The sequence below is a fragment of the Convolutriloba macropyga genome, chromosome 9, assembly GCF_964194025.1.
Source record: "Convolutriloba macropyga chromosome 9, txConMacr16.3, whole genome shotgun sequence".
Lineage (NCBI taxonomy): Eukaryota > Metazoa > Xenacoelomorpha > Acoela > Convolutidae > Convolutriloba > Convolutriloba macropyga.
Window position 1 is genome coordinate 24,635,324 of NC_134476.1, and position 21,622 is coordinate 24,656,945.

At 34.9% G+C, this 21,622-nt stretch overlaps 1 protein-coding gene across 1 annotated transcript in view; it reads right to left on the bottom strand.

Annotated features, from left to right (window-relative positions):
* The window catches only part of LOC142346160 (uncharacterized), a 439,331-nt gene that overhangs the window by 192,110 nt on the left and 225,599 nt on the right, over positions 1 to 21,622 (bottom strand). The window contains exons 9-14 of the mRNA XM_075398669.1: positions 16,622 to 16,758; positions 9,431 to 9,612; positions 3,872 to 4,825; positions 2,767 to 3,004; positions 1,602 to 1,792; positions 4 to 163 (exon numbers count right to left, since the gene is read on the bottom strand). Of these exons, the coding sequence (XP_075254784.1) occupies positions 4 to 163; positions 1,602 to 1,792; positions 2,767 to 3,004; positions 3,872 to 4,825; positions 9,431 to 9,612; positions 16,622 to 16,758 (1,862 nt within the window). The remainder of the gene's footprint in view (positions 1 to 3; positions 164 to 1,601; positions 1,793 to 2,766; positions 3,005 to 3,871; positions 4,826 to 9,430; positions 9,613 to 16,621; positions 16,759 to 21,622) is intronic.

Genomic DNA, 21,622 nt, shown 5'->3' on the forward strand with positions numbered 1-21,622 from the left:
AGCCTTTTAGAGTGGTGTTGCTGATTTGATGTGACAATATGAGAAGTTGTCATTGGGTTGTTTCTATTGGTACTTGGTAACTCAACCGGTGGCGTTATTGAGTTGAATGATCGCGATGACATCTTTGAATCTGCAGATGGATACTTCGGCGACATCATGGCAACTTGCAAATGCACAGTTGAGAGCAACAAAATGTAGCGGGGTTAAATGAATCGGGGTGAAAAGTGAAAAGAAGTAGAACCTTAATTACAACTGTATGCTTTTATAGAAATGTGAAACAAGATTGTAACCACTCTTCTTAGCATGCTTTTCTGAGAACTCTGAAATTACCTGACCCCAGGCCCCAGGCCAAGACCCCTCTTAAATTAAATATAATGCGCTAGGTAGATTCCTAATCGTAATACATTGTAGCCCACCTCTGATCAGACTCAATAGCCCTTAAAATTGTCTTTTTCAAATTTAGTTGCACGTAGACCCGGGTTGACAATGATTTTCAATTTTAGAACTTTCGGGTTATCGAACATTGACTTCATTAATCAAAATTTTAAAATATAGGTGGTACTACAAATGTGTCATAAATGAAAGTTCTATGACTAAAACTACTTGTTTCTTCAAAACCACCTGCTCTCGAATTTTTTCTCAAATTGCCCCCCGACGGAATGTCTGATGAAATATTGACCGAATTATTTATTTTCTTTGCTAATATCTTATTCAATCAATGAAGACAGCACAAAATTAAACGAAAAAGACAATGGAAAGACTGAAAAGAACTCAATGTTGAAAAATGAATCACGTATTCTGCTCAGGGTCTTCTTTTTCGAATACCGAAAATTGCCTCACCCCTGTTTTTGAAATTCTGAACCCAACAACAGCAATGCTTTTTTTGTTGTTAGCAAGCAGAGCAAATGATTTATGTTGGATTAAATTTAGTATCAAAACATATTTAGTAAAAAAAATAGGCGTCTTTCTGAGAAAGAATGAAGTTGTTTGGCATACAATAGAACTCTGGAACTCCGCGTAAAGAAACTCTGGAACTCCGGCTGTTACTTCCGGGTAAAGGAAATAAACTTCTGCTAAAAACAACCTATCTTTATAATTTTGGAGAATTTTAGAATTTTAGATAGGAAATAAACCCCCAATTGAAAATTGAATTTTGGTCATGATAATTTGTTTTGTTGTGCTAGTTGCCTATCAAGTCCCACGGGCCGCTAAGCATGGCCAAGCCTACTAAATCCGCAGCTTTTACACAGCAAGTGGGTTTTTCTGTGGGGTTATTTTCCCCTAAGCATTCAAATTTTAATCTAAAATTAAGTGAGGATCTTTTCCGTAGGCTTATTTTTCTGAAACTCGTAAATCCCATTGCAAGCGTCTATCACTGCCAAATTTTTTAATCAATTCACTAATTTTAATGCCGATTTCCACATTTGTTCCACGTTTTTGTATTGATACATTGGAAAAGCGGTTTTACGTACTTACCTTAAATCGTTTTAATTGTAGTTGGCCAGTAAGTCACCGCCAATTTCTTTTAAAATGGTTTATTTGAGTACCGTTAGAGGCTTGTAATGTTAAACATCATAACTTGAGACAGATAATCTCTCAACCAGCATCCAATGTTGGTTTTCCAGTATCGCCACCACTGTCCACGATCGATTCCATGTGCTTCTCCAATAGTTTTGGTGAGCTGACATTCTTGATCACGTGTTGTTGTGCTGGTGGTGCAAGTTTGTGTCTGGACAGAATTGAGGAAACCAGGGTCCTTTGAAGATGCTCACGTTGTTGCCAATCATCACAGCTGAAATTGATCGAAATTTTTATTTACACTTGTTCGGTTCGAGAACTCTTTTTCCAGATTTAGTAAATTGCGCTGCTGAAACAAGTTGCGGAAAATGATAAATATAAACTGCTTTTATTTTAAATCCATGTTAAGCGGGTTGACTATCAAGCAAAGATCTCGGTAACAATAAAGAGTCATACATGATTCCCGGTAATCAAACAAGATCATATATTCAGTTTCGCATATATTCAGTTTCCCATATACTTAGTTTCACACAAAACAGAAACAGATAATATACTATTTGTGTGCTTTCGGGGGGGGGGAATCATATCAGGTCATGCAACTTTTTAAAGAAGTGATAAAAAACCACAAATGTGATGTTCATTTGACCCAACGTAATTTAGTTATGGGTTTGAGGTCTATAGACCTCCACCGACCTCCGTCTCCGACCTCCGCCTCCGACTCCACCGCAGACATGTAAATGCAGCAATATATGGTATAGTTGGAGCTAGAATAGCTTTTGAGAGTATCGCCATTTTAAAAATTTTAAGCATGATGTCAGTCATTCGAAATTTTTAAAACTTGCTATGTTCTTTGTATGTACAGTGTCTGATGATGTGAAATATTCTGTGCAGTGTTCACCAATAATGTAAATGAGGCTGCAAAGAAGAGGAACAGACTGGGATGTTTCTTAATCGACTCTGGGCAGACTGGCAGAAGTATTTACACTTCTATTTGACTGGTTCAGCAATGGTTACAATTGAAAGTCGATGGTATAGCGCTGAAACTCACTGTGAGCAAGGTCCGGGTAATTATCCCTAACATGATATCACAATTTATTTCCTAATAATGTCAAAAGCTTTGATCAATCCTCTTATGATATGCTGGTTATCCTATTAATACAGAATCATTTATGATTCCCCTGTACTCATGCAAGAATTATACAAAGACATAGCTCATGATGTTTATGACGTCACTCCTGTTGGTCGTACCTCCTCTTGGAAAACAAGCCTTGAATTATGTTCAGATCACAACTTTTCTCAGTATCGAATCCAGATACACCATTTGTGGTATTAAGAGGACCTTCATGTGCTGCAACAGTTTCGGCCACTAATTTGTGGTCACTTTTAGTTGATGTTTTGTCCAAATTGTTTCCTTGTATATGGTCTGCGTTGTTTTGCATAACTTCAGATGAGTTTCCTTGACACTCAACTTGTCTTGCTGTTACTTCTAAAAAATACACAACTGTTAACTTTGATGCAAATATAAAAAGGCTGGGGGGGGGGGGGGGGGGGGGTAGGTGGCTAAGGATGAGATTGAAAAGAAATTAGTTTGATTATCTGAAAATTTTCTCAGTATTCTGGATATTTTCTCTTGATAATTTTTGCTGTATTCTGTCACAATTTTTAGGCAATTTTTAACTAATTAATTTGTAATATGCATAATATGCTTGTATAATATGTTTCGAAATAAAATAACTACGTTGAAATAATGCTCTTCAGTAACGCAAAATCATGGCCGAAAAATATATGATTAGAGAAATGGAGAATGGTTGCTACTCAAATCATTGAAAAAATCTTTCAAAATCCAACATGCATCAGCGCATAGCTTCAGAGCACTCACTGCCAAGATTTTCGCCGGGCAGATTCATTGACCATGTTCAGGTTATCGGTTGTTTTTCAGAACAAATTGCTCAAATATCAAAGATCGAAGCTATTATAGGGAATTTAATTCAGTGACAAAACGACACATCACTAATGAACAATGATGAACAAACGGACTGCTGATATTTGATTAAATGAACTGCTAATCTGCTGTGTTGATGAGAATATCATGTTAACCAAGTTAATTGTCAGTTAATTTTGAACTAAGATTTTGTTGCAGTTTATGATCAGATTCTTTTTATCATAAATATGGAGTTGATATATCTAAGCACACCAGAATCTGAAACCAAATGTTTTTTTTTATTTTTTCATATTCAATACAGGCAAATTGAAAAAATCGATCAAACGACAGATGGGAGATTTAATCGGGGTGAACTGACTGGGGTGAAGCTATTAGGGGTGAAAAGTCCGGACACCGATATCTGGCACTCACCTGTCACCTTCTTTACTGACACCCTCGCAATCATTTCGGCACTTGAATTTGTCCTGTACGCATTTGGAACTAAGGGAAAATTTGGAAACAGTGGTTGTATTCCATCTATTTCCCAAATGTAGCCCAAATATTCTTGTGTTGCAAAATTAACCCTGTATTGTTTGTTATGAAACATTTCGGGCTCAATATTGCAAGCAAAATTACTCAAGGACCGCTTATTTGAAACTGAACTCAGAGATTTGATGAGAGCTGGTTTAGATTTCGAAAAGGGATTTTCCTCAGCGATGTTAAAGCTGTTAACTTCTTGAAGGTCAAAATGTCTTCCGTTTTCGTGATCTATGTTTTGAAGGTCACGCCTTAACCGAGAAATCTGTCTGAAGTTTTCAACAACGAAAGGTGTTGACGGTGAAGTCCGCCCGGCAGAACGCTCCTTTAGCATAAATTCGTCGGCTATTTGCGCGTAGTGTTTGCTAACAATAACTTCGTCACCTGCTTGTTTAGCGTAGTGATCATTGAGAATAAACTCAGCAGGATGTCCAATTGGCCTAAAATTGCCATGGTCAACATAACATTCTTCGTCAGTAAATTCTTCTTCAAAACTTCCCGGGTTCGTTAGAGAGCCAGGTTTGTTTGCAAGCCGGTTCGCAACATTCATCGGAGAAAGATCTGTCACCGATTTAGGCGTAGAAAAGCTTCCCGACTTTTGCACGCAATATTCAAACGGCGAAATAGGCGTCGAGTCTCCAAAACTAGAAGAGCTGGGGATTTGTGGGCTAGGTGGGGTTTCGGTTTGACGAAAGGATGCTTTAGAAGGTGCGTGTAAGTTTAGGTCGAGACTGCAATCTTCTGCAACTGAGGGTCTTCTGTCATTTTGTGATGAGATTGACTTTCGATGTGGTGAGTCATTGGGCAACTGAGAATTGCTGGTCAAGGAACACGGAGATTGAACCGTTTCTAAACATTGCACAAATGTGATGAAAGTCAGGTCGTAGGTGGTTTCGAACACAATCTAGGACAATGGTCTAGAAATGGTCTGGCCAAGGAATGCTCGAATGTATCGAGATTGGTCTGATCATAGATCATTTCGGTATAGGACGGTCTGAACAGATATGGCTCCGAAAGAATTTCGAACGAAAAGAAAACATTGATCAAAAGTCTGAGCAAAGTTGAGTTTGGCCTGAGATCATTACGTCGCCAATCCTACAAATTCAGCAGGGTCCGCGTTTGCAAACATGAGTGACGACGTTTTGTTACCATTTCTCGCGTGAAAGAAATCTGCTTAATTTTCACCGTATATGGATACGAAATAACCGATCGCGGATATCAGTGACAAATGTTCCCAATTTTGAGAAAATTTAAAATGGTTTACCTCACTGTCACTGTTGTCCGCGAAAACCTATAATGCCTTATCTTAAAACATGAGGGCGCAGACAATGCTGAGATTAGCAAGCTAATTTGATTATGGTCTCAATGGTTGATTGTAATGAGGCGCTGACTTTTTTCTATAATCTATTGCAGCACTTCAAAGTTTTTGACGCCAATGAGAAATCAATGAGAAACAATGACTTTACTCACGCAGGAGTTGCAAAGGAGGCTGGAAGAAAGTAGTTTTAAAGCGTCTAACTTTTTCAAACATTTTCAAATTTGAGTAACAAGCTGGTGTTCAAACAAATACCTGTTTTTTTAAAATTTCTGATAGAGATGTTTTTCAGGTGTGGTAATTTGACATCTGTTTGAGCAAACGCGTTAAAAGCGATATGCGTGTTCTGATGGACGCGCTGGTTTTCGTTTTTTGAATCCATAAATTGGCATCTACGGGTTCTCTCTCGCTTTCAAACTCTTTGTTTTGAAAAACGTAGGCACCCTTGTTTCCTTTTGGATCAATCTATTTGATTAAGTATATTTGCTATCTCTTAGCTCGAAGATTCTTATCAGCTAGAATTTTTGATGTTTAGACACCTAATTTTTCCGAAGGGTTGCTCAGAATTTTCAATTACCTCCTTTTTTGTTGGTCGATCTTATTTGTCACTCTGCCACGAAACAAATTTTATAACGTTAAATACTTATGTATGCAAGGATTTCACTATATAGTGACGTGTTTCAACTACTTCTACATCAAAAAAATGAAAAATATGGGAAAACTCTTTGTTCTTATTTGTATGCAAACTTCAAAACCTTTTTGTACAATTTTAAATTTGTAATTCCTTTCCATAGCGTTTTCCGGTTATCTCATTTCTCGCGTGAAAGAAATCTGCTTAATTTTCAACGTAAATGGATACGAAATAACCGATCGCGGATATCAGTGACAAATGTTCCCAATTTTGAGAAAATTTAAAATAGTTTACCTCATTGTCACTGTTGTCCGCGAAAACCAATAACGCCTAATCTTAAAACATGGGGGAGCAGACAATGCTGAGATTAGCAAGCTAATTTGATTATGGTCTCAGTTGTTGATTGTAATGAGGCGCTGACTTTTTTCTTTAATCTATTGCAGCACTTCAAAGTTTTTGACGCCAATGAGAAATCAATGAGAAGCAATGACTTTACTCACGCAGGATTAGCAAAGGAGGCTGGAAGAAAGTAGTTTTAAAGCGTCTAAATTTTTCAAACCTTTTCAAATATGAGTAACAAGCTGGTGTTCAAACAAATACCTTTTTTTAAAAATTTCTGACAGAGATGTTTTTCAGTTGTGGTAATTTGACATCTGTTTGAGCAATTGCGTTAAAAGCGATATGCGTGTTCTAATGGACGTCGGTTTTCGTTTTTTGCATCCCTAAATTGGCATCTACGGGTTCTCTCTCGTTTTTAAACACTTTGTTTTGACAAACGTAGGCACCCTTGTTTCCTGTTGGATCAATCTATTTGATTAAGTATATTTGCTATCTTTTAGCTTGAAGATTCTTATCAGCTAGAATTTTTGATATTTAGACACCTAATTTTTCGAAGAGTTTGTCAGAATTTTCAATTACCTCCTTTTTTGTTGGTCGATCTTATTTGTCACTCTGCTAAAAAACAAAATTTATAACGTTAAATACTTATGTATTTAGGGATTTCACTATGTAGTGACGTGTTTCAAATACTTCTATATCAAAAAAATGAAAAATACGAAAAAAACTCTTTGTTGTTTTTTGTATGCAAACTTCAAAATTTTTTTGTACAATTTTTAATTTGTATTTCTTTTCCATAGCGTTTTCCGGGTATCTAAATTGGTCCTTGTGCCAATTGAGTCATCCGCATTAGCGTAACCTTGAGGTAAATGCAAAAGCTTGGTTAAAACAAAGACAGTTAACAAAGTGTTTCATTAACCTTCGATCATTTTCGAGCCAATAAATGGTCAAGTTCAAACATTTTGATTCATACAAGGCTGACTTGCTGATTAATTGTCTATAAGTAGTTGAGTACAGTTTTTCGATCTAAGCTTTGTCATGGAGAGTTGTCCTTAAAGTTGGGGACTGTCTTATCATAGTCTGATCTTTACGTTAGGTGCCCCCCGGATCGAGAAAATTTCCAAAAATTATGTAAGAAATGCGCTGAAATGCGCTCAATTTTCAAAAGATTCAGCGCAAAAACCTTACATATTTTTGCACTGATATGCGCTGAAAGGTGCTAAAAATTTTTAAGAAATGCGCTGAAATCCGCTGAGGTTTCAAAAAGTTTAGCTCTTTTCCTTCGCTCTGAACTCAAACCCCAATCATTGTGTCTCATCTATCAATTAATCCACTGCGCTTTTGAAAGCTGAAATGCTTCCCATTTAATATGAATTTATAATAAAACGTTTGATATGAAAAGCGCTGAAATCAAGTAAGAAATGCGCTGAACATGCGCTGAAACTTTGTAAGAAATGCGCAGAAAAATTGCTGAAAGTTGTGAAAGAATTGAGATGAAAATGCACTTAAATTGTGTAAGAAGTGCGCTGAAGGTGCGCTGAAACTTTAATTTTCAGCGCCATCTCAAAATTTCAGGGCACTTCAGCGCGTTCAGCCCATGTCATAAATAATGTCAGCGCATTTCTTACAAAAAGATGCGCTGAAACGGCGCTGACATTTCGACCCCCCACTCCCCCCCCCCCCAAAAAAGCACGCGCAATATTTTACATAATGATTTACTATGTAATGACATGAGCTCTGTAACGGGGGGTGCATAACGTAGGGGGGCAGAAAAAACAGAAAAGATCCTCATAGTCTCGGCCGAGAGATCTTTCTAAGGTCAATTTTTTGTCGTGTACGGTCTCTTAATTACTCAAGGTCTCGACTAGAGTTATAATTGAATTGCGTCATCCGCATTAGCCTAACCTTGAGGTAAATGCAAAAACTTGGTTAAAACAAAAACAGTTAACAAAGTGTTTTATTAACCTTCGATCATTTTCGAGCCAATAAATGGTCAAGTTTAAACATTTTGATTCATACAAGGCTGATGTGTTGATTCATTGTCTATACGTAGTTGAGTACAGTTTTTCGATCTAAGCATTGTCATGGACAGTTGTCCATAAAGTTGGGGACTGTCTTATCATAGTCTGATCTTTACCGTTGGTGCCCCCCGGGTCGAGAAAATTTCCAAAAAATTGTGTAAGAAATGCGCTGAAATGCGCTCAATTTTCAAAAGATTCAGCGCAAAACCTTACATAATAATGTGCTGATATGCGCTGAAAAGTGCTGAAAACTTGTAAGACATGCGCTGGAATCCGCTGAAATTTCAAAAAGTTTAGCTCTTTTCTTTCGCTCCGAGGCTCGAACCCCAATCCTTGTGTCTCATCTATCAATTAATCTACTGCGCTATTGAGAACTGAACTGCTTCCCATTTAACTTGAATTTATAATAAAAAAACGTTTCATATGAAAAGTGCTGAAATTATGTAAGAAATGCGCTGAACATGCGCTGAAACTTTGTAAGAAATGCGCAGAAAAACTGCTGAAAGTTGTGTGAGAATTGAGATGAAAATGCACTGAAATTGTGTAGGAAATGCGCTGAAGGCGCGCTGAAACTTTAAAGTTTCAGCGCCATCTCGAAATTTCAGCGCAATTCAGTGCGTTCAGCCCATGTCATAAATAATTTCAGCGCATTTCTTACAAAAAGATGCGCTGAAACGGCGCTGACATTTCGACCCCCCCCCAACCCCCCCCCCCCCCCCCAAACGCACGCGCAATATTTCACATAATGATTTACTATGTAAGGACATGAGCTCTGTAACGGGGGGGGGGGGTGAATAACGTAGGGGGGGGGAGAGAAAAAACAGAAAAGAACCTCATAGTCTCGGCCGAGAGATCTTTCTAAGGACAATTTTTTGTCGTGTACGGTTTCTTAATTACTCAAGATCTGGACTAGAGTTATATTTGAAAACGTGCAATCGAAACATTGCCAGTTGGAGAAAAAAATTTTAAGACAATTTAAATTCAATTAGATAAGAATACGACTATTGGTTAACAGCCGTGATTAGTGATAACAGGTGTTTTTGTTTTCGTTTTGATAAACACTGATCGTTATATAGAAATCTCAATACTGCGATTAAGCCAGCAAAAACAAGATAGGATTTTGAAACTGGTTTTGAATGGTATTGACTAACCTTCTAGTAAATCTGCCGAGTTTGTAATGAAGTCATATGGTTCAGCAGGAAAAGCACAGCTCATAATGGCTCCGTTTGAGCTAACAAGACACAAATTGCTTAACTCAGTTGAAGCTGCTTCCAAAGCAGTTTTATGAATTGTACCCAGTCCCCGATTTAAAGTCGTGCACCCAGAACCAAATCTGAAACAAATTTGTAGGTGTTTATCCAGGATAATTCCGGGTGGAATTTTTGGCAAACTTTAATATCAGCGCATTCTTTGCTAAAAATTCTACGCGTCATTACCACATTTCTTTCCTAAATTTCAGCTTCATTTCAGAATATCCCTTGCCAAAACCCTGCACTTTTAGAGGGAGACATTTGTAGTTCAGGAATTGTAACAACTTTTTTGTTGACCTCCTTGGTCGAATTTTTTTTCAATTTACTTTCAACCTTTCTCTGCACTTATGTTGAACAACAAATATATATATATATATATATATATATATATATATATTTATATATATATATATATATATATATATTTGTGGCCACATAAATGAAGCGCATATAACGTAAACAGAAAAGTTTAAAATTTATGTATGAAAGCAAAAATCCTTCAACAAATGATTGCTAGCCACCGCAAAACGTAATACAGTGTAGTTGTTGGCATAAACGTAATAAGTTTGGCTCAAATTGGCAAACTTAATGCCAAAAAAACTATTTTGGTTGAATCATCACAAAAAATAGGAAGAAACTTTGAGCATCTTTGTCTGAGTGTAGTCGAATGTGATATCAATTGTTAGACCGAAGCGTTGGCTTCATAATTCAAAGGATAAGTTTTGGCATTTTTTCTGCACGCTTGAAAGTTTTTCATCAAAGTGATGAACTTTAGTTTATCTGATTATATCGCAAGCATAAGTTTATTTTGGTAAACAAAGAAGCTCGGTATTGTGCTTGCGCACATAATGTTCGGACCCCGCTCCTCCAAGTTTTTGACTTTATTGTCCGCCTAATGGGGACCAGATATAAAACTTTCAAAAAATCACTCTTTGTTCGATAACAAGTGGTGTATTAAAAAAATGCTTGAAACTTTAGCCAAAATACAAATCAAACAATAACTCATTAGAGGGCCAATGATTCCTGCCTTTAAGGGGAGTAAGAGACAAGACAAACAACAAAGTCAAATACAAAAACAAGTATTACTTACGACCAGAATTCAATGTCTAACTCTTTTCTTATAAAACTTAATAAACCGTCAAAATAGCATCAGATAAAAAACAATTAAAACGAATGACTTAAATTTCACCAAAAAAGATTGGGGCTTGTCTTTATTAAGAACAATTAACAAACAGGCAGAAAACAGAAGGAGTAAAATCGGAAAAACGTTTGCACGTTTTGAAAACATTTAAACTCAAAGTCATGAAAGCAATTAGTTATCAACAAAAATTATTTATTGGCCTTGTCAAAAGTGAAATCTTCATACGAAAATTTTGGAACTCGTCTTTGTTCAGACTACAAAAATCTAATACAAGCAAAAAAATAAAATTTTGCAATGAAACGGCATGGAAGCCTATAAGATCAAAGATCTGTCAACAAAAATCAAAAACAATATTGAAAATCATTTGCACCTTTTTTCGTCAATGTAATATGTGACGAGTCAATAATATGCCATTGTTGTGATGATGGGACAATCTAAGAGAGAACCTCAAATTTAAGAATTGTATCAACGCCAAACAAAACAAAAGTGAAAACTACATTAGGATTGGCTTGTAAAAAACAAAATTGTTCTTCACTGTGACTACTCTGAATAATTTGTAGAATTGAGATGGCAATTGAAGCCCCAATCTTTTTTGGTGAAATTTAAGTCATTTGTTTTAATTGTTTTTTATCTGATGCTATTTTGACAGTTTAACAAGTTTTATAAGAAAAGAGTTAGACATTGAACTCTAACTCCCCCCGCAAACGCACGCGCAATGTTTCACATAATGATTTACTATGTAAGGACATGAGCTCTGTAACGGGGGGGGGGGGGGGTTGAATAACGTAGGGGGGGGGGAGAGAAAAAACAGAAAAGAACCTCATAGTCTCGGCCGAGAGATCTTTCTAAGGACAATTTTTTGTCGTGTACGGTTTCTTAATTACTCAAGATCTGGACTAGAGTTATATTTGAAAACATTGCCAGTTGGAGAAAAAAATTTTAAGACAATTTAAATTCAATTAGATAAAAATACGACTATTGGTTAACAGCCGTGATTAGTGATAACAGGTGTTTTTGTTTTCGTTTTGATAAACACTGATCGTTATATAGAAACCTCAATACTGCGATTAAGCCAGCAAAAACAAGATAGGATTTTGTAACTGGTTTTGAATGGTAATGACTAACCTTCTAGTAAATCTGCCGAGTTTGTAATGAAGTCATATGGTTCAGCAGGAAAAGCACAGCTCATAATGGCTTGGTTTGAGCTAACAAGACACAAATTGCTTAACTCAGTTGAAGCTGCTTCCAAAGCAGTTTTATGAATTGTACCCAGTCCCCGATTTAATGTCGTGCACCCAGAACCAAATCTGAAACAAATTTGTAGGTGTTTATCCAGGATAATTCCGGGTGGAATGTTTGGCACACTTTAATATCAGCGCATTCTTTGCTAAAAATTCTACGCGTCATTACCACATTTCTTTCCTAAATTTCAGCTTCATTTCAGAATATCCCTTGCCAAAACCCTGCACTTTTAGAGGGAGACATTTGTAGTTCAGGAATTGTAACAACTTTTTTGTTGACCTCCTTGGTCGAATTTTTTTTCAATTTACTTTCAACCTTTCTCTGCACTTATGTTGAACAACAAATATATATATATATATATATATATATATATATATATATATATATATATTTGTGGCCACATAAATGAAGCGCATATAACGTAAACAGAAAAGTTTAAAATTTATGTATGAAAGCAAAAATCCTTCAACAAATGATTGCTAGCCACCGCAAAACGTAATACAGTGTAGTTGTTGGCATAAACGTAATAAGTTTGGCTCAAATTGGCAAAATTAATGCCAAAAAAACTATTTTGGTTGAATCATCACAAAAAATAGGAAGAAACTTTGAGCAACTTTGTCTGAGTGTAGTCGAATGTGATATCAATTGTTAGACCGAAGCGTTGGCTTCATAATTCAAAGGATAAGTTTTGGCATTTTTTCTGCACGCTTGAAAGTTTTTCATCAAAGTGATGAACTTTAGTTTATCTGATTATATCGCAAGCATAAGCTTGTTTTGGTAAACAAAGAAGCTCGGTATTGTGCTTGCGCACATAATGTTCGGACCCCGCTCCTCCAAGTTTTTGACTTTATTGTCCGCCTAATGGGGGCCAGATATAAAACTTTCAATAATTCACTTTTTGTTCGATAACAAGTGGTGTATTAAAAAAAATGCTTGAAACTTTAGCCAAAATACAAATCAAACAATAACTCATTAGAAAGCCAATAATTCCTGCCTTTAAGGGGAGTAAGAGACAAGACAAACAACAAAGTCAAATACAAAAACAAGTATTACTTACGACCAGAATTCAATGTCTAACTCTTTTCTTATAAAACTTAATAAACAGTCAAAATAGCATCAGATAAAAAACAATTAAAACAAATGACTTAAATTTCACCAAAAAAGATTAGGGCTTGTCTTTATTAAGAACAATTAACAAACAGGCAGAAAACAGAAGGAGTAAAATCGGAAAAACGTTTGCACGTTTTGAAAACATTTAAACTCAAAGTCATGAAAGCAATTAGTTATCAACAAAAATTATTTATTGGCCTTGTCAAAAGTGAAATCTTCATACGAAAATTTTGGAACTCGTCTTTGTTCAGACTACAAAAATCTAATACAAGCAAAAAAATAAAATTTTGCAATGAAACGGCATGGAAGCCTATAAGATCAAAGATCTGTCAACAAAAATCAAAAACAATATTGAAAATCATTTGCACCTTTTTTCGTCAATGTAATATGTGACGAGTCAATAATATGCCATTGTTGTGATGATGGGACAATCTAAGAGAGAACCTCAAATTTAAGAATTGTATCAACGCCAAACAAAACAAAAGTGAAAACTACATTAGGATTGGCTTGTAAAAAACAAAATTTTTCTTCACTGTGACTACTCTGAATAATTTGTAGAAATGAGATGGCAATTGGCAAATTTCGAATTATAATTTTTTTCAAAGAAATTTCAAATTTTTCAAAACTCAGGAATTAAGGAAGAAATCATTAACATTTGTCGGAGCCGTAAAAACCATGAGCTTTACTCAAAAAAAATCAATATTGTTTCACTGCACTTTATTGGAACATGAAGGGTCCCTTTATCTTTTGAACAATTAAATAAAAACAGAATTATTTTAATTGGGATGAAAAAACTGCAAAGAACGTTTCAAAAGGACAGTTGTTGCAAAATACAATCAGATGAAGTTTGCAAAAACCAACGATGAGACCAAAACTGGCCTTGTTTTCGCTCAGTGGCTGCTAAGAACTCATTTCTTCTTTAAAAAAGGATAATGTTGTTTTTTGGCAAACGAAATGATAATTTGTAAACTATGCATTTTTTGAAATTATCAGTTTAAAATAGCAAAAAGAGCGTTATTTCGACTTCATAAGCACAGGAGGTTTTTGTGTCAGCACCACCGTTCAAACTGGACAATGTGGAACTAATAGGTATCTTTGAGGTTTTTCAATGGACAAAAAAGGAAACAAAGCTGAACTTTCAAAAATTTAGCTGCAAATCACGTTAGACCAATCAGACTGTCGTAGACAATTTTATCATACTTTTGCAAAAACTGACCCAAAATTATGCAAAAATTACGATTAAAGTGAGCAAAAGGAAGGAAGTGAGCTTAACGTTCACAAAATTTTGAACTTCCGCAGCTCGCCGGGAAAGACAAATTTCTAAAAAAATTCTTTTTTATTTGAAATTTTCTCAGAACTCTGTACATTGAATACATCAGTCGGCCAAAATGACTGAACAAAAAAGCCAGTTGAGTATTTAGCTCCTCATCCCCCTACTGAAGTGGATCGGAATGAACACGGTAGTGTAGAACAATAAGGGTATTTCTAGTTTAGATTTGAAATAGATTTAGTGTATTTAGTTCTCAAATCAATAACGAAACAGCAAACAGTATCGGAAATCAGAAGTTTAGTTAAGCCCCTAAGAAAAACAAAGGTTGTGGCTGTTTCTTAGACTTCGTTAAAAAATATTCCAATTCTCAATTAGTGAAATTATCTGATTGAGAGGTTGCAAGAATTGACCAAAATTGCAAGAATTGATCAAAAAAAGAGATTACAGCACCTTAACTCGAAAATTTTTGTTACCATTGACTTCCTATTTTCAATTTGTTTCAGGAATAATTCGAGTATTTTGTTACTTTTTTGAAAAGTTTCATACACCAGTTTATGTTGAATCCGTTTTTTCCTGTTAAGGTTTAATCAAACTATCAATTGTTATCATCAGCATGCCTTGCAATGTTTGAAAGGAAAAGTATTTTGCTCGCTTGATTGAAGAGATTTCAACAGTTTTCCGGTTTCCGGTTTTTTTAGAGTTTTCTATCCAAGCGAACTTGAAAATTTGTGGAGTTACTTTTCTGTTTCAAGATTTGAACCCTCTCTTACTCCATAGTATTGTTTAAAATATGGCAAAGAATGAAAATGTTATGCAGTTAATCAAGCATAATCTACCCAGTGAACTGAATTTTGCTAAATCTTGCTATACCTATTCTTGCTAAATCTTGAAAACGTTTTAACATGGTACTTACCATGAAAATATCAAGTCTTGTATGAACTTGCAAGTACATTACATGGCTGTCAAGAAACGAGATATTGGCAAAATAACCATAAACGATTAACCACGACATGGCACGACCTACCAAGTTGTAGAAATGAAAAGCACCTTTAAACAAGATTGAAGACGAATTCATATAATTAAAGAAGAATTATCAAGGTTAGCCAAAAGTTATCAAGATTTGTTGGAAAATTCAGCTCCTGTTAGTTTATTAACCAACAATTGAGCCCACTTTTTCTATTATAATGCAATTTTTAAGTGGGTGCAAGCTCGGTATGTACATAGTACACAAATTATACAGGACCGCCACCGGGAAAGTCCCCAGTAAGGTCCTATTAAAACCTTACAAATTTGAAAAACTAATCAACATCACAGTCAAAAACTACTGATATAAAGTAATCTCTTTATTTTGTTGAGTGTGTTGAGTTCTCAGAAGACTTTGATTTCTTTTCTGAGAACTAGATACGTCGAGCAGCGATCAGGTAAAAAGTGTTATCAAGATTTGCCAAGATTATCTCTGGAGTTGTCAACAAATTTTCCCGGTTTACTTTGATAAGATTTGACCAAGATCTTATCATGATTTTCAATGAAATATTAGTTTTTCAAGATCTTGGCAAGATTTTCAAGTTTCGCAAGTGTCAGATGATGCATGTCTTATCAATGTGTTCCAGGTTTAAGTTCACTGGTTGTTCAATTCAATCAAATATTTATTAAGGATAAAGTATCAAGGTGAAAAACTAAATTTTAGGAAGCAGAATTTAAGGACACCCAATTAATTTGTTGATTTGTTTTTCTAAATAGATTTTTTTGCCTTTTTGTCTTTTACTTCAGTATTGCGATAAATCTGATGTCAAAAAGTGTAACTACTCAATTACATGACGACATTTATTAACTTTTCTGTTTGTTCATTGGTTCATTGCATTTTCTGACTCGTACGAATGAAAGTGATATCTTGCTCTTTTTTTAAGTAAGTGGAAGTAAAAAAAATTTCGAAAAATAATGATTTTAAATTTAGTGAGACAAACAGTTTTCTTGTAACCTTCTTATATGTGTCCTGCTAACAAAAGTAGGGTTTTAGCGTTTCATTTTGTCGTTAATTAGAAGTGAGTATTAAAAAAATTTTGTTCTCAGGTTATTACATGATCAGTACTAACTTTGTTAACTCCTTTTAAAATCTGATAAGATCTTACAATATTCGGGCTAATGATTCAAACTTTTTCAAGTAGAATTGAGATAAAATAGCGCAAGACATAAGAGATAACTATGCTTCAACATCTAGGGCGATTCAGTTGGATGTTTTTTTAGTTTAAAAATCACAAAGCAATCAATTGCAACAATTAATAACAACTGAAGCCACACAAATGCCAATAAGCACAGGATAAATTTTTACCTGGATATTTGCTGCCCGGTTAAAAAATTGAAGCGCCACAGGGACAAAATTGTTTGGTCACGTGATCCAAATACATCCAAACTGTCGCCGAAATAGAAAGTATCATCTGCAAGCTCCCAAGCATTTCCTCCACCTGCCTGAAATTAAAAGTTGATGTCATGCCGAGAAAACCATCCAATATGGCTTTTCGAAATGTGCCTCAATCTTGTTTCGATCTTTTTACAATTGAGATTTTTTTGGTTGATGCAAAATATCTTTTATGTAAAACACTAAGAGCTGGACAATCGAGCGTGGGGGAATGGAAGAGGGGGCAAGGGGAGGAACGGAGCTTCAAAAATGGTCCCAGAAAAATTGGTGCTACATATAGGCGGCGCAAAACTATTATGCAACACTTTGATACTAAGAACCATATATGACTTTGATATGGTATCTAAGATTGATTTATGGTGGTCAACCCGGGGAGTTGCTGCAAAAATACATCTAGATAAACTCTTACAAAACGACGAGGCGTCGCAAGACTACAACAGAATTTACGAGGCCAAAAAATATCTGGTGAGTTTGTTCTGACCCAACTGCGTTGATTTGTTTAATTTTGTAATAATTCCTATTTTATGTTGATAAAAATGCCTGAGGAAAAATTTTTGGCGTCACTTTTGGGGCTTTTTTGTATATAATGCTTTGTGATTGTGTACAGGCGTGTTAAACTATGCAAAAAATTGATTTTTCTGTTCTGAAAACATACCTTAAAAGTTTCATGCAAGATGAAAGTAAATCATACTGATTATTGTTAACCGAGAACAAATTCGTCTCAAATAGCAGCACATATTAAAAACTTTAAGATTTTTTTAGTAATGAATCTGGCTCGTTGAATAACACTTGTCGAGTAATGAATTCACCTGAGAAGCAAGTTTTTTATTGCAATTTTGTCTTATATTAATAATAGTCTTATATTTTGTCTGTTCATATAATAGTCACTGGCACAAACACATCCGATACTATTTACCCGGAACGAATTTCAAGTCTTGATCAGTACTTCTCAATTGAAATACATGACTTTAATTGACAAATCAGTACTGATCACGTCTTATCTCAATTTTTAAGACTTCTGAAGACATGTCAAGACTTGTTCAAGTCTTGTCAAGTTTAAGTCAAGTCTTAACAGAAACAAGTCTTGATTGTTGCGCAGTTAAGCAAGTAGAACTTTAAGAAAAATTTTAGAGAGAAAAAATGAATCTGACCTAGCCTATTCTAAATTGAGCATATACCAATTTGAAATGTCCCATATATTCACACCGAAACCAAACTTTTTTCAATGGGCACAAAAAGTCATCTTGACTGGTATCGTTGGGCGGTATCAGAACTTGTTTCATTCTCTCAAGTGAACTTTGTGGAAGTGCTCGCGTTGTTTTGTTTTTTTTTCTCCACTTTGGAGAGTGTTTAGGCAAGCCAATGTAAGTGGCAGCCTTTCTTTTGTTTCGAACCGAAAATAGAGCAACAATAAAAACTGTGCACAATACTTGACCAAAGAATTGCTCAAGACTTCTCAAGTCATGGCCAAGGCTTGACTCAAGACTTGACAAGACTTAGGACGTGCCAAAGTCTGAAAAGTGACATGATTAGAGCTCTGATACAGTGCTGATCCAAGACTTGCATTTTCGCTGAATCAGTACTGATTAAAACTTGACGTTCAGTCCAGGTAACTTTTTAAAAATCAAAATTTCCGTTTCTCAAATTTAAATGAAATTTTATGATTGAAGTCTGTGTGCAATCATTGATGCCTTTCTTGGTTTTACCTTGCCAATTCAAGGAAGAACTTGATAGTTTGTCAAGACTCTAGCAATAAAAAAATGGTTATCCTAACGGATTCTGACGGAGAATATTTTGCTTTAAATTTGTCACAAAAATTTGTTTTGGAAACAATTTGTATTAGACACCTCAAACTCTATGATCTAACCAATTTAAAATAGTTTTAATTACAAATCAAACTAATGCTTTCAATAAAACCTGTGTTCAAGTTTTTTTTTCAATTTCATGATCATATACGTACTCTTCATGTATGTACTCTTCAGTTCATGCTTGATTTTTTAGTGCAATCCTACTATAAAACCAATTAAATCATATATAATCCTAGTGCGATTAAAAGGAATATAGCATCTTTTTCATTCTATTAACGTTTCAAATGTTCATCAATAAATTTTTTCTTTTGTGATTTCCCGGCATCAATTTGTGAGTGTGCTAATTCAAAGATTAGTTTTCCTTTATAAATAAAAATTTTGTATTCTCCGAAGCCGGCTTATAACTATAAGAGTTAATTTATTTAACAAAGCATGCAAAAATCTTCTGGCATTTTACATTAAGATTGTTTTCAAAATGATACATAATCCAAAGTTATTATAAATGCCCTAAGGTCCAGAATTGAAATAAAATGCGCACTAATTACCTCTTACAAGAATTTTTGGCAACAGTCGATGTGTCACATTTGACTTTCTATTACTTCCACGAAACTTTTTAAAACTTTACCACAAATTACACAACTTTGGTTTTTACTTTTTTTCAATGATTTATCTGTGGTTTCCAGGATACATACTCGTTGTATGACTACTACCAAAATCTACAAAACATATAGATGATCTTGTATGATTACCATTTATTACCATTTATGACATAGTATGAAATCAAACAAAGTTGTATGATGGCTGACCCGAGAACTTTTATTTGGGATTCGAACACGTGATTTGCAAATTATGAACACTGTGCTAGCATATCCGCTCTACTTAAAACACTTTTGTGTTGTTTCTCTGGTGGAAAAGAGACATATCCACTCTGATGTTTGACCATGCCTTGCCACAATAGAGCTCATTATGGACTTCGTGGGGCAAATTTGCACACTTTTGCAAAATTTAGCTTTTCTATCTGTGTTCATCTCGAGCGGTAGAATATCAAAAACACATTTTTAATTAACCAACGCAATCTTCTGTCCACAAACCACAACGTAATAGATGGGGTGGTTTTTAACAAATATTGAATCCAGGCTCAATTAAAGCTTGCGATTAATTGGGTAATAGGAAAGTGAACGGCACTCTGGTACTTCAAATTTATCACATATAGATAATAATTATAATATTTAATCATCCCTATAATACAACAAGGAGGCTCGGTAATGTGCGTTCCCACATAAAGTTCCGACCCCGCTCATCCGCATTTTTGGCATAAATGTCTACCAAATAAGGGACAGATAGAAAACACCCAAAAATTCATGAACTTTTCAACAAAAAAATGTGTTGAACAAAAAGATCGCCTCCAAAGCAGATAACACAGTGGAGTAACATTTGCTGTATTAGATTGATTCGATCAGCCATTATTAAGAAAGCAAGTCAAGACGAACAACTATAAGAACAAACATTAATTACATCCGAAATTTTTTGTCCATTCTTTATAAAAACAAAACTTATTAGCAAAGTCAAAATAACGTCAGATGAAGCTTAAACTTAAAAAAAACTTGTACCTCACCAGAAAAGATATGGACCACTCCATAGTAAAGCTCGGTAACAATTAGACCAAAATGAACAAAAAGCAGCAATGTTAAAAAATTGGCATTAATTTTTAAAAACATTTAGCTTCAAAGTAATGAAAACAACTAGATAGCAATCGAAAACATCCAACCTGTTTTGATCACATACGCTTCTATAGAAGGGCAGTCAGATCTATCTTCATTCAATATTTTTACGCGGTTACAAAATGAACAACAAATAGAGACAAATAGCGCACAATCGAGAAGACGCTGTCGAAGCCGTACTCTTATTTTGCACCTCAAAATATGTTCATTTGAGCCTTGCTCGAACGCAATTTATACGGTATATAAGTTTTCTTTATTGAGAATAGGTAATTAGTAGACAAAAAAGAGAAAAAAATTAAGTGATACTTTTGTATTTTTCGAAAACAGTTATTCTCAAAGTCATGAAAGCTATTAGCTACAAAATGAAGTATTTAAATAGGCTAAATTTTGTGTCAGAGGAAGCGCTTGAGACCTTTATTTAGTCACAATATGTCTTACGTCTTCAAAAAGAGCGTCAAACATAGACAAAATGTAAATCTATTTTTTTTTCGCAAAAACCTGTATCGAAGCCAGTAAATTGGAAATGAAATCTTTAAAAACAATAGATTGAGTACACTTGCACCTTCTCTTGACAAGAACAATGCCAAACGTGACTCCTAATAAAGGAGACTACGTAACAAACAGACAAAGAACAAAAACTAAAAAGAAAAGATTTTTTTTAAATTTTGAAAAACGTTGTCTTCAAACTCATGAAAGCCATCGGCTATCTACTCAAATCATAACATAGGCTCATTTATTCCTCCAAAAAGGCAGAAAATCTTGTCAAAAGCAAGGAATTTTTATACGAACAAAAAGACAAAATAGAAACTATAGTTAAAGACAAATGTAAGAAGTTCAATTAAATCAGCAGCCGTTGAAACCATGATACATACCTTTAAAAATTTTTATATGTTCAATTGTGCCTGATTTTTGACAACAGTAATGTAATATGTATATATGTAAACTTTCATTGATTTGATAATGTGATAAAACGAGAAAAAAAACGTGAAAAGTTGGCCAATGCCTAAAAATAAAAAAAATGTGAAATCTAGTAGTATCAAAGCCAGAAAATCATTAAAAAAACGCGCAAAAAAGATTGAAGGGATAGTCACAAGGAGTGAAAGGCAACGTAATATTACGGTTGAAATATTCCGTGCTGAATTTCCTTTGATCACATTGCGTACTGTTGCTGACAGTTTTTCGATGGCATTGCTATAATGATTACAGATAAGAGAAAGATAAGGGTTCAGTAGGAGGTCACGGCAATGGAATTGCAAAAGCAAAATCACTTTTAAAATTTTTGGCGGTGTCTTAAGATAAAATCGGGCTGTAAGAGTAATAAAAATAGTGTCACAAGGAGATACGTTAGTTAGAGTTTTTATCGGAGAATCATGCTGCCATTGCTG